This window comes from Magallana gigas, chromosome 1 (genome assembly GCF_963853765.1).
Source record: "Magallana gigas chromosome 1, xbMagGiga1.1, whole genome shotgun sequence".
In the NCBI taxonomy this organism is placed as follows: Eukaryota; Metazoa; Mollusca; class Bivalvia; order Ostreida; family Ostreidae; genus Magallana; species Magallana gigas.
In genome coordinates, this window is record NC_088853.1 from 64,067,389 (window position 1) to 64,081,141 (window position 13,753).

Sequence of the window (13,753 nt, forward strand, 5' to 3'; positions counted from 1 at the left end):
ACAGGCCTTGGTCATTGGCATTTGCATAGGGGCTCCCCCCATGCAACTAGGAACTTGACCCCCAACCCCACGGCTTTGACTGCTACTGACATTAGCTACACTACCTTGTGTTACGACTCCTGATGACATCATTTCCCGGGACTGGTTGGGTACTGTACCTGTGAGTCTTGAGTTAATAATACTGTCACCAGGCATTGGCCATGGCTTCATGAAGCTTACATCTGCCTTAGGGACTTCCGCAATGACACGGGGAAAGCTAGGAATTGCCTGACCCCCTGCGGAGACAGAACCTACCGAGCTAAACACACCCCCTGGACCCCCAGAGAATGTAGCATTCTCCCCGTCTACAGATGTCGTTTGTACAGCCTCTCCAGGAACACAAGGACCCCCTTGGCTACTGGGACTTTGTGACTGACTTGTCCTTACGCTTGCAGCATTACCTTGAATTTCTGGTGATTTATTTCCACTTAACAAACCTGACATTTGAAACATTTCCCTAATCTGTGAACTAACACCCCTTACTTGTTCTGTTATACTTGTCTAGAACGACCCAATAGCTGTCCTGATGGAATCAACTTCACTCTTCAAACATCCGAAGTCTACACCCAAACCATCTACCATACCTTGTAAACTACCGAATGCCTCCTCGAGCACTCGCTGCCTCTTCTCGAGATCACCCTCCGTGTACTTATCCCCTGACTCTTGGATCCACCCCCCCCTTTGAGTAAGCGACATATCAACATGCCCATACCGGGTGACATTATTACCAGGGGCACCCTCCCCTCGGGGTGTGCTAAACAGCCTCGGGTCAAAATGTACCCTACTAGTAGATGAAAGCCCATCCCTGACGCTATTCCCTGAGGTACCTACCATGCCATCCTGGCCATTTCCCTCAGACTGAATGTACCGGCCGTCCGGAACTTTCCGGGCCCCCCTACCAACACCTGCTGTTTGCATCTCCTGAGCCATAATATTCATTCAAAGTACACTAAATCAATGAATCATAAATAAAACAAACCAATATTTCAACAAATGAACACTCGGCGGCTGGCGGCTCGCCGCAAGTACAAAACTATGACATACAAAATTTATTTTTCAAAATGGCGCCTTCCACATTGTCTCGGCGTTGCTTTGAATTTTCAATTTTCCCCACTTACATCAAAATTAACCCTGCTCGCAGCGCCATTTATCATGTTTCCCACCGCTAAGATGGCGAGATAGTCGGGGAAACCGATAGGAATGAGCAACAACTTACCAGGTAGGCGTTAGATATCTTTATGTACTTCTAAGTATCTCGAACCAATTTACAAAACAAACGTCCTGCAGACGATCTCCGTCCATATATCTATCTGCGCATGGGCGAATTCATTCGGTACCCGATGAATTCGCCCCCGCACTAAAAATAGTGGGCAAAATCACCATAACACCATTAGAAAAAAAGTTGTAAATATTTTGTTGTGTAAATAATTACCATGCCCTGTTTACTGTTCTATTAAAAAGAAACAATATGTACCATAAGTGTAATTTATTGACACCACAGTAATTAAACAGAAATAAAACCAATACGTACAGATCAAAGTTATTAAAAATGCGTTGAAATAAAAAAAAAAGGTACATTCAAAAGCTTCACAGTTATATCCAATGTTATATCCAATGTAAGTAGCAATATAAATAAAAGTCAGACATGTAACATTTAAAGCAAAATTATATAAATGTATAAATAGGGCAACAGCTGTAGAATTTTAACTTGAAGCGATTAAAAAAGTCACATGAAACGCGGGAGTGTTAAGGAAGCATATGGAATCTGAGTTACATGTAATTTTGTGAAATCACAAATCTTAGTTATTATGTACATTTTCAAATATCTAAGCAACGAAACGGAGATCAAAAACAACTAAAAAATACTGAAGACAATTTTTTTCCAGAAATTAGTTTGTATTACGTAGATTTACACATTGATGACGTCATGACTAAAAGTTGAATGTCGTGTGAATTTGATCGAAAAACATTGTAAACATATTCAAAATATAACTAATCTAAGAACTCTAATAAAGTATTGTGGTGTGATTTATTGAGAATTGAACATAAGAATACTTGGGGAGATGTTAGTTTTATCAATCATTCGCTAAAAGGTATGTAAATTTGCTTTTATTTCTCGGCCAGGCTTTCCTCTGTCGTTGTTTACGATATAAAAATCCGACTAGAACAACACTACCCCGTATATATTGAACTTGAAATTTTATACGTATCGTTAGTTTGATCAATGCTTAAATTGAAAATAGCTGCTAGAATCCCATGTTGTGTGTTGTTTTGATGCAATTTGCCGTTTTCCGTGCAAACTATAAAAAAGTTGGGAAGGTTTTTCGAGAACCGGATAAATAACTTTTTAATAAGGAAGAACATCGAATTCTAGCAGGGGTTTTGATTAAACTAAGATGTTTTGCTTTCACTTGTTATGTTTATTTTATTTTTGAAACCGCGGGGTAGTGTTGTTCTATCTCATTTTATGTTAAGGAATATACGTAAGCTATTTATAGTTGTCACGTGATAATGCACCAATGTGGCAGTTATGTACAACCCGATTTTATTGCACTGACATCTATTTTAAAGGATAATACTAAGTGTTTGATCTTATTCAAAATAATTATTAAATTTCACGATTTTGAATATAACAGTCAAAATAAGACGCTAAATTGCCCATATGCTTCCTTAACACCCCCGCGAATAGGAACGGATAATCAATTCCTCAGGATGCGCAAACATATACATGTATATGAAGTCGGCAACATTTCAGTTTAATCATCGGCTTTAATGAATATTAGACAGAGACGCCAAACACATCAACCTCACAAAGAGTGAGATGCTCAGTTGTCTTGGAGATCTTAACGAATCTTCCTTGTGGTGACGTCGGACAGTCGATGACGACAATCTGTGACGCAGTACCGGGGCCAGCAAAGAAACCACAGAGAATGTTGGCATCTGATTCCGTCAGTCCTACTGTGACGGTAATATCCCGCAACCGGTTGGAAACATCTTAAAAAGCAACAAAGAGGTGTAAAAGATGCAAGAAAATAAAAAAAATTAAGAACTGTATTTCTTTTAATTTATTTTTCCTTTTTATATAACTATTATTGATGCCGTACTCATTAGAGTACGAACTGTCTCACAACAACAAAAATACCCGAATGTTATAATGAAATTCTACTTGCCCCCCCCCCCCCCAAAAAAAACCCCAAGAAAAGCATGATCACATCATGATTAAGTCAAAATAAGGGGCATTTACAGCAAGGTTAAGACTGCCGTATTGTATTCGTCCACTATATTTTGATTTTACAATGTCGTTTTTCTGTAGCTTACCTGCGTACCCATCCGGTCCTCTGTTGAGTATTCTGACAGATGTGATGGAATACACAGCCTGCAAATCCACTCTCCACCAAGGGTTTAAGTCATTGTCTCCTGTGTGTGCACAATAGCCTTTGATCACGTTATTACCTATGTTACCATCTACTGCAAGCTTGGCCTCATGTGGTGTCAACGTTGACGACTGTTCAGCAGGTTTACCCAATGCAAGTTCCAGCCGATCTGTCAATGATATTACAAAACGTTTTAGTAATACAATACAATTTCGACAAAATGGAGATTTTACCTTAATGGCTGTAAATAAACAAAGTGATTCTCCCCATGTGTTGGCGATCTGTCATTTGTGCCTTTGTACATTGTTTTACAAAATAACAATACAATGTTGAAACTTTTGGAATAATCATTGAATGATCCTCTCTGCATAAAAGATTAATATTAAAACCATTTCGGATTAAAAAAAATAATTAAAATAATTATAACGATCATAAAATATGTTAAAATGATGTGCAAAGTATTTACATGTTTAGTACCGACTATACAAAATCTTGCACTGAAGCGTATCCCAAAATCTGACCTGGTCTCCTGTGGATCTGGTCGCCGTCTACTTTTTAAAACAAAATTGGTCTGTTTTCGTTCTAGCTTAACCATGCCAACTTTTTGGACCTTGACTTTTTTTTAAAATTAAATGTCAAATTAAAAAAATATATATATCAGTCATATCATGAATATAATTTGACAAGGGGATTTCAAACCAAGGACAATTTTTAATTATGACAAAAATAAAACGAAAAACATTCAAATCCATCATTTTAAAGACGAAATCATTAATCAAAACACAAATAAGAGAGAAAAAACATTCAGCACTCAGGGACTGAACCCGGGTCGTCTGGGCACAAGTCCAACACTCTAACGACTGAGCTACGCGGACCTTCGCTTCAGAATTTTGGGGCCCAAAATCTCAAGAATGCGTGGATCGATTTTAAAACAAATTTCATATTTATAAGTTTTGAGGGCGTTTCTATCGAATGAAATAATAAAATAAATGCAAAGCCAAAAAATTGAAAAATTAAGGTTTTTCATTTCCTTCCGGTGACGACCGGAAGTGACGGCGGACGTTCGGATATGCGTAGTACACTGCGGCTGGACACTTTCTATCATCCCTGAAAATTTAAAAATTCTATCTTAAATACTTTTGGAGAAAACTCGTGAACAAGCAAAAACATAAAATCTTTAATATCTCGGGACCGGAAGTGACGACCAAAAAAATCCCATGTACTTTTCTTACAAATTTATTCATAAACAAGATCTGAAAGTTTTATTAAAATCGGCTGAAGCGTTTTTTGAGAAAACGTGGGAGAAAAAAAAAGAATAATAACTAGACACGATCTAAACGAGGAGGTCTTCCGTCCGATTTTTAGAAGAGGAAATGACCTTGCCTTTTATCTTCATCAACGAAACATATCAGGAAATGCAGATGTGATCTAAAAGAGCGATGGATGAAGGATTATCCACCCTGTAGGATCCTTAATTTAAAGGACCAGTCGCATTTTATTTCATATTAAATAAGAGGTCTTTTGACTTAATAACAGAACTAATAACCTGTAATAAAAAGAAACCGAAGAAAAAAAAGAGGGTCTTCCTTTGTAAACGGAAGACCCTAATAACAATAAGAATAGAAGGGTCTTCCGCTGAAGACGGAAGACCCTATTAATAAAAGACTGTTTTTGTCTTAATCTTAATTGAAGAGTGTTTTTCAACTTGTACTATAATTAGTATAATTTGTACTATAATTAATTATACTTAGTACAGTAATCTAGAATGGTACTTAGTTGAAATTAAAGGCCCAAGATCAAAGATCAAGTAAAATCGGACCAGAAAAACTACATGATTTTATGAATTGGGGGGGGGGGGGGGGGGGTTGGTCGGTGACTTCTATATTAAACGTAGAATATTAAATTCTAAATATCACATATTACACAATTTCTAAACAAAATACATATGTTAGAACAATGTATAAGCGCTGTATAAGCCACTGTACCATTGATTTGAAATTTAAAAATCTCAAAATCTTAATTATGATTTTTTCTTTGATATTTACTTTTATTTTAATATATGTATAGCATTAACATTCGGTACATGGAGATGAATGCAACAAGTCAAAACGTTTGAAATGGGCGGGAACAAATTGACGCGGACGTCTGATATATGAAGCGTATTTTCAATCCACCTCAGCATTTTTAATTTGCTATATTATATAAGTTAATAGAAAAACATTTTATTTCATCAATAATAGTGATTTTATTTCATCAATAGTAATCGGATCCCCATCCGAGAGAGATTATACGCAGGGCAAAGCATATTGTCCGATGACTCGTCAAAAGTCTGAAACCAAGTGAGGGCGATTTTGAAACGGGGTTTTGAAACGGGGAGAATAATTAATTCAAATTCCGATTAAATAAATTAATACATATATTATACCCATATAAAAATGTTCGCTAGGCTAATTCATACGGATATGCACATTCATTGTTTATTTAGCTATCATGAGAGAGAGAGAGAGAGAGAGAATTATTGACCCCGCTGCTTAATCACTAATCCAGCTTTTGGGCGAACATGTACATGTTTATAGACTTTTGTAAATAAATCTAAACTTTATAAGACTGATTGTAAATGATTATAATCCCAATCCACCCTGCCGTAATGATTTTTATAAATCAAAAGTGAATAATCAGACTCTTTGTTTCAACAGTGTATATCAACGATCAGTGTTTACATCTGTTAATACATAGGCCCAAACACAGATACAAGGGTGGTCAGTTTTCACACCGAATCGCAGTCACCCGGTTGTCAGGGTGAGAGAGAGAGAGAGAGAGAGAGAGAGAGAGAGAGAGAGAGAGAGAGATTTCATAGTGTTTTATAGTGTTCAGGAAATCAATATATAAGCAACATATGTCAATAAACGCATGTATACATGCATGCGTGTATCTATATAGTTATGTGAATAAATACTAATCAGTCCTCCTTTTAAAGCCATGTAGAATATCGTTGGTGCATTGCTAAATGTTGTGTGCCTACAATCATGGAGATTGCGGCATTTCTTTGATGCCGGCAAAGCGACCCAGTGAACTCTAATGCGGTCGTACTGCAGGGGCGCTTCGGCGGCATGTCTTTGATGGCGGCGATGCGAACTGCTGACAAAAACGAGCTCTATATTTGTACCAAAAAAGCTGTTATTATTTTTATTTATGATAAAAATAAAATGGAAAACAATAAAAACCATCATTTTAAAGGTAAAATCGTTAAACAAAACAAAATTAGGGAAGAAAAAAAAATCGGCACTCGGGGATGGAACCCGGGTCGCCTGGGCACAAGTTCAACACTCTAACGACTGAGCTACGCAGACTCTCGCTTCAAAACTTTTGAACTCAAAATTTCGGGAATGCCTGGATCGATTTTAACACAAATTTCATATTCTGAAGTGTTTTAAGCGTCTCTATCGAATAAAAAACATAAATAAAATTCAAATCTAAAAATTTGAAAAATTAAGGTTTTTCATTTCCTTCCGGTGACGACCGGATTTGACGGTGGACGTTCGGATATGCTTAGGGCACTGCAGCCGTTCACTCTCTACCTTCTCTGAAAATTTTAAGGTTCTATCGTAAATACTTTTTGAGAAAAATTGTGAACAAGGAAAAACGTAAAATCTTTAATATCTCGGTACCGGAAGTAACGACCAAAAAAAGCCCGTGTACTTTTCTTACAAACTTTGTCATGAATAAGATCTGAAAATTTCATGAAAATTGGCTGAAGCATTTTTGAGAAAAAGTGACAGAAAAAAAAACAATAAAAATAATAGTGAAAAAGAAACAAAGCAATAACAAGAAGGTCTTCCGTTGGAAACGGAAGACCTTAATAATAGAGGAAAAGAAACAAAGCAATAACAATAAGGTCTTCCGTTGGAAACGGAAGACCTTAATAAAAAACATTACAATCACTATAAGGTCTTCCGTTGGAAACGGAAGACCTTAATAAAAAACCTTACAATCACTATTAGGTCTTCCGTTGGAAACGGAAGACCTTAACTAGACTCTTGTTGCTAGAGCAACAAAAAGGTCTTCCGTTCCTCATGTATTAATCTGCACAAAAAATCCAGTTATCTTGTAAACAGAAAATGGTTACATGTACATTTTGTCTTTCCTCAAAGTTTGGATGTTCAAGTTTTCGTAAGTTATAATATCTCGTTGAAAAAAGGTTTTTATCTAGGGACCGGAAACGAACAAACGGAAGTGATTTAAAAAACGGAAAGTAGATATGTTAGTTCATTTACCTACGTACGTTACTGTTCATCACATTGAATAAAATGTTTTTAAAAAAGTTAAAAGTTTAAAAAAAAAGTTCTATTGCTTTTGAACATTTCAAGTATTAACCGGAAGTGACGTAGGACCCAATGAAACCCGTTAAACACATGTTCAATCAATGTCCATTATCTATACAAGTCTTGATCTATCACAGTTTCTTGTGGGTACTTTGTTTTTAAAAACGAAGGCTACCTGAGATATTTGAGATGTCCCACCGGAAGTAGATCTTTTTTTGCCATGTGTAGATGACTTTTTGTATTTCTATAGCTAAAATGTTACTTCCATGCTAAATAACCAAAATATTTTTAAAAATATCTAAATTGGGTGAACTTCCTGTGACGACCGGAAGTTACGCCGGATAAAACAAAATAGTGTTAACACATGTACATACATAGGTCTATCATCCCACAAAGTTTGGTTGTTCAAGTCGTTACTGTTTTTGAGATCTTGTCGACATCAGGTTTTTGGTCTCTGGACAGGAAACGGGCAAACGGAAGTGTTCAATGTAAATTGTATTCAATATTTCTTGTATACTTGCCTTTTGTACATTATTTTTCATTTATCTAACTAAAATATATCAAAGGAAAACAGTTAAACTGATAAACAGCTCGATTTTTTTTAACTCTTCCGGTATGGACCAGAAGTGACGGAAGACAAAATGAAACCGGTTAAACACATCTTCAGTCAAATGTCTATCATCCATGAAAGTTTCGTGTCTTGATCGCTTATAGTTTCTGAGATCTCGCGGGAACAAAATGTGTTTTAAAAAAGCTACCTGAGATAATTGAGATATCTCACCGGAAGTAGACATTTTTTCGTGATATTACATCGCAGAGATTTCCTATGTATAGATTTATTCTTATATATTTATTCTATTGACAAAAAATTTGATGCGTAAAAAAATTATTTTTTAAGTGCTTCCGGTGACGACCGGAAGTTATGACAAACAAAACAAAAGTGTTTAAACACATCTACAGCTATAGGTCTATCATCCCACAAAGTTTGAATGTTTAAGTCTTTACCGTTTTTTACATCTCGAGGTGACAAGCTTTTTGTTGCGGGACAGGAAACGGACGACCGGAAGTGAATTTAGAACATTTTTAATCAAAATTCTCTAGATCTTTTTATTTTCTGTCATTCCTGAAACTTTTTAAAAATCCATCAAGACATATCTGAGAAACTCACGAGAGAAAAAAGGGGAAAAAAATAATAAGAAGAAGAAGAAGAAAGAAAGAAAAAACTTAACAATCACTATAAGGTCTTCCGTTGGAAACGGAAGACCTTAATAACAGTTTATTTCTTTATACATATAAAAAGATAAAGTTGTAATACATGTAACATGTTGGTATTAAAACGTACGAACACTGTAAAGATAAGTATTCATTTAGAGAGATAATGAGAATCGTGAGAGAGGAAGGCAGATACACAGAAATAGCAATCAGAGTTGATAACCATCAACTTAAATTAAGAGAGTCGGAAAGAAACACAGAAACAGAGGAGCAATGCATACCTATTTATATTGATAGAGGGAAAAGAGAAATATACATTAATATTGATAGAGGGGGGAAGAATAATATACATTTACCTTCATTACAGAGTGCCCCTGTGAATCCACCTGCGCATGTACATGTGAAAGATCCATCGCTGTTGCTGCATGTTCCTCCGTTTTGACAAGGATTGTCAAGACATTCATTGATATCTAAAAGTTATTATGATTTTAAGCTGTTATCTCAGCCATAACATAAACTAGAAAAAACAATATAAAATACAAACAAATACAAGAAAGCAACATCAATTAAGACATTAAAATGCATGTAATAGTCCTTGTATTTAAAGCTGACATGAATTCATAAATACGCATTATTTCTCTTTTATCTCCGACTACCGCCATATTAGTTGTGGCTCATCGATACACACCCCCTATATACATGTATCTGCATTCAGGCATTTCATACACCCGAACCTTGGACAAAAAGACGTGTAGAAAAACGTGTTGAACAAAAATAATATGACAACAAGTAAACTGGCAAGGTATATCTCAGCGAACAACGAAGTAGAAAGACTGAAACCAAGGCACAGATACTTAAAAAATCCTCGATAATTGTAGACCGCTTCCTGTGTTGTTTCTGATTAAACATTGCATATGCGCAAACCACACACTTTGGCAGATCGAGCAATGTCAATAACAGGATGGACTTTAGAAGCTGACCTTATGTAGAAACCGATGGAACGATGTTACGTGTCACTTTTATGGATTTACTATTATTTAGGTACTGAGTTGGATGTAGTTCGGCCAGTATTTTCAAAAAGACACAGACGTTATACACTCTCTATGAACGACACACGTATTCGATATGCATTCGATGTAAGGGAGCGCAATCTGTGCAAAATAATAATGATACCTTGAAAATTCTTGTAAAGAATAAAAAAAAAATGTTTTTTGTGATTGCTGTTTTCTTTTTTCTTTATCACAAACATTTAACTGCAATGTGTAGTTTATGCATCAACAAGTCCGTGCAACCTACATGCCTCGATCGGAAAGCAACCGACGATAACTTTCTCAACTACTGTAGATACCCCAGTGGCAGTAGAGGAGCGATCGAAACTAATATGGCGACCAAATGCTTTATGCATTCATGTCAGCTTTAACATATAACAAGAATCAAAGGAGAATTTGGTTTTAATTTGGATTTCAAAAATTATCCTTATTTTAACGGAAGGAACATTTTAACATTTGCAGCCTCCACAACTATAAACATGCTAATTTGATATTTGATTTAAAAACACTGTATTGATATAATAATGAAACTATATCCAACAAAAAGAAGCTACAAATAACAGTTTAATTCTTTATACAAATAGAATGGATAAAGATGTAATAACATTGTGGTATTTAAAAGTACGAACACTGTAAAGATAAGTACTAGAGAGATAATGACAAACATGAGAGAGGAAGGCAGATACACAGAAATAACAATGAAAGAGTTGATAAACATCAACTTAAATTAAGATAGTCGGAAAGAAACACAGAAGCAGAGGAGCAATGCATACTTATTTATATTGATAGAGGGAAAAGAGAAATATACATTAATATTGATAGAGGGGGAAAGAATAATATACATTTACCTTCATTACAGAGTGCCCCTGTGAATCCACTTGCGCATGTACACGTGAAAGATCCATCGCTGTTGCTGCATGTTCCTCCGTTTTGACATGGATTGTCAAGACATTCATTGATATCTAAAAGTTATTATGATTTTAAGCTGTTATCTCAGCCATAACATAAACTAGAAAAAACAATATAAAATACAAACAAATACAAGAAAGCAACATCAATTAAGACATTAAAATGCATGTAATAGTCCTCGTATTTAAAGCTGACATGAATTCATAAATACGCATTATTTCTCTTTTATCTCTGACTACCGCCATATTAGTTGTGGCTCATTGATACACACCCCCTATATGCATGTATCTGCATTCAGACATTTCATACACCCGAACCTTGGACGAAAAGACGTGTAGAGAAACGTGTTGAACATAAATAAAATGACAACAAGTTAACTGGCAAGGTATATCTCAGCGAACAACGGAGTAGACAGAATGAAACCAAGGCACAGATACTTAAAAAATCCTCGATAATTGTAGACCGCTTCCTGTGTTGTTTCTGTTTAAACATTCCATATGCGCAAACCACACACTTTGGCAGATCGAGCAATGTCAATAACAGGATGGACTTTAGAAACTGACCTTATGTAGAAACCGATGGAACGATGTTACGTGTTACTTTTATGGATTTACTATTATTTAGCTACTAAGTTGGATGTAGTTCGGCCAGTGTTTTCAAAAAGACACAGACGTTTTACACTCTCTATGAACGACACACGTATTCGATATGCATTCGATGTAAGGGAGCGCAATCTGTGCAAAATAATAATGATACCTTGAAAATTTTTGTAAAGAATAAAAAAAACTTGTTTTTTTTTGTTATTGCTGTTTCCTTTTTTCTTTATCACAAACATTTTACTGCAATGTGTAGTTTATGCATCAACAAGTCCGTGCAACCTACATGCCTCGATCGGAAAGCAACCGACGATAACTTTCTCAACTACTGTAGATACCCCAGTGGCAGTAGAGGAGCGATCGAAACTAATATGGCGACCAAATGCTTTATGCATTCATGTCAGCTTTAACATATAACAAGAATCAAAGGAGAATTTGGTTTTAAGTTGGATTTCAAAAATTAACCTTATTTTAACGGAAGGAACATTTTAACATTTGCAGCCTCCACAACTATAAACATGCTAATTTGATATTTGATTTAAAAACACTGTATTGATATAATAATGAAACTATATCCAACAAAAAGAAGCTACAAATAACAGTTTAATTCTTTATACAAATAGAATGGATAAAGATGTAATAACATTGTGGTATTTAAAAGTACGAACACTGTAAAGATAAGTACTAGAGATATAATGACATACATGAGAGAGGAAGGCAGATACACAGAAATAACAATGAAAGAGTTGATAAACATCAACTTAAATTAAGATAGTCGGAAAGAAACACAGAAGCAGAGGAGCAATGCATACTTATTTATATTGATAGAGGGAAAAGAGAAATATACATTAATATTAATGGAGGGGGGAAGAATAATATACATTTACCTTCATTACAGAGTGCCCCTGTGAATCTACTTGCGCATGCACACGTGAAAGATTCGTCGCTGTTGCTGCATGTTCCTCCGTTTTGACATGGATTGTCAAGACATTCATTGATATCTAAAAGTTATTATGATTTTAAGCTGTTATCTCAGCCATAACATAAACTAGAAAAAACAATATAAAATACAAACAAATACAAGAAAGCAACATCAATTAAGACATTAAAATGCATGTAATAGTCCTCGTATTCAAAGCTGACATGAATTCATAAATACGCATTATTTCTCTTTTATCTCCGACTACCGCCATATTAGTTGTGGCTCATCGATACACACCCCCTATATACATGTATCTGCATTCAGGCATTTCATAAACCTGAACTCTGGACGAAAAGACGTGTAGAAAAACGTGTTGAACATAAATAATATGACAACAAGTAAACTGGCAAGGTATATCTTAGCGAACAACGAAGTAGACAGACTGAAACCAAGGCACAGATACTTAAAAAATCCTCGATAATTGTAGACCGCTTCTTATGTTGTTTCTGTTTAAACATTGCATATGCGCAAACCACACACTCTGGCAGATCGAGCAATGTCAATAACAGGATGGACTTTAGAAACTGACCTTTTGTAGAAACCGATGGAACGATGTAACGTGTCACTTTTATGGATTTACTTTTATTTAGCTACTGAGTTGAATGTAGTTCGGCCAGTGTTTTCAAAAAGACGCAGACGTTATGCACTCTCTATGAACGACACACGTATTCGATATGCATTCGATGTAAGGGAGCGCAATCTGTGCAAAATAATAATGATACCTTGAAAATTTTTGTAAAGAATAAAAAAAACTTGTTTTTTTTTTGTTATTGCTGTTTCCTTTTTTCTTTATCACAAACATTTAACTGCAATGTGTAGTTTATGCATCAACAAGTCCGTGCAACCTACATGCCTCGATCGGAAAGCAACCGACGATAACTTTCTCAACTACTGTAGATACCCCAGTGGCAGTAGAGGAGCGATCGAAACTAATATGGCGACCAAATGCTTTATGCATTCATGTCAGCTTTAACATATAACAAGAATCAAAGGAGAATTTGGTTTTAAGTTGGATTTCAAAAATTATCCTTATTTTAACGGAAGGAACATTTTAACATTTGCAGCCTCCACAACTATAAACATGCTAATTTGATATTTGATTTAAAAACACTGTATTGATATAATAATGAAACTATATCCAACAAAAAGAAGCTACAAATAACAGTTTAATTCTTTATACAAATAGAATGGATAAAGTTGTAATAACATGTTGGTATTTAAAAGTACGAACACTGTAAAGATAAGTACTAGAGATATAATGACATACATG

The 13,753-nt window shown here is 35.4% G+C and overlaps 2 protein-coding genes across 2 annotated transcripts in view; one reads left to right on the forward strand and one right to left on the reverse strand.

The window, feature by feature from the left end:
- The window catches only part of LOC136274997 (ATP-dependent DNA helicase pif1-like), a 423,530-nt gene that overhangs the window by 369,886 nt on the left and 39,891 nt on the right, over positions 1–13,753 (forward strand). The gene's annotated exons all lie outside the window — the stretch shown is intronic.
- The window catches only part of LOC117685086 (fibropellin-1-like), a 187,130-nt gene that overhangs the window by 161,662 nt on the left and 11,715 nt on the right, over positions 1–13,753 (reverse strand). Inside the window, exons 10-12 of the mRNA XM_066087401.1 lie at positions 12,389–12,502; positions 10,845–10,958; positions 9,304–9,417 (exon numbers count right to left, since the gene is read on the reverse strand). Coding sequence (XP_065943473.1) covers positions 9,304–9,417; positions 10,845–10,958; positions 12,389–12,502 — 342 coding nt within the window. The remainder of the gene's footprint in view (positions 1–9,303; positions 9,418–10,844; positions 10,959–12,388; positions 12,503–13,753) is intronic.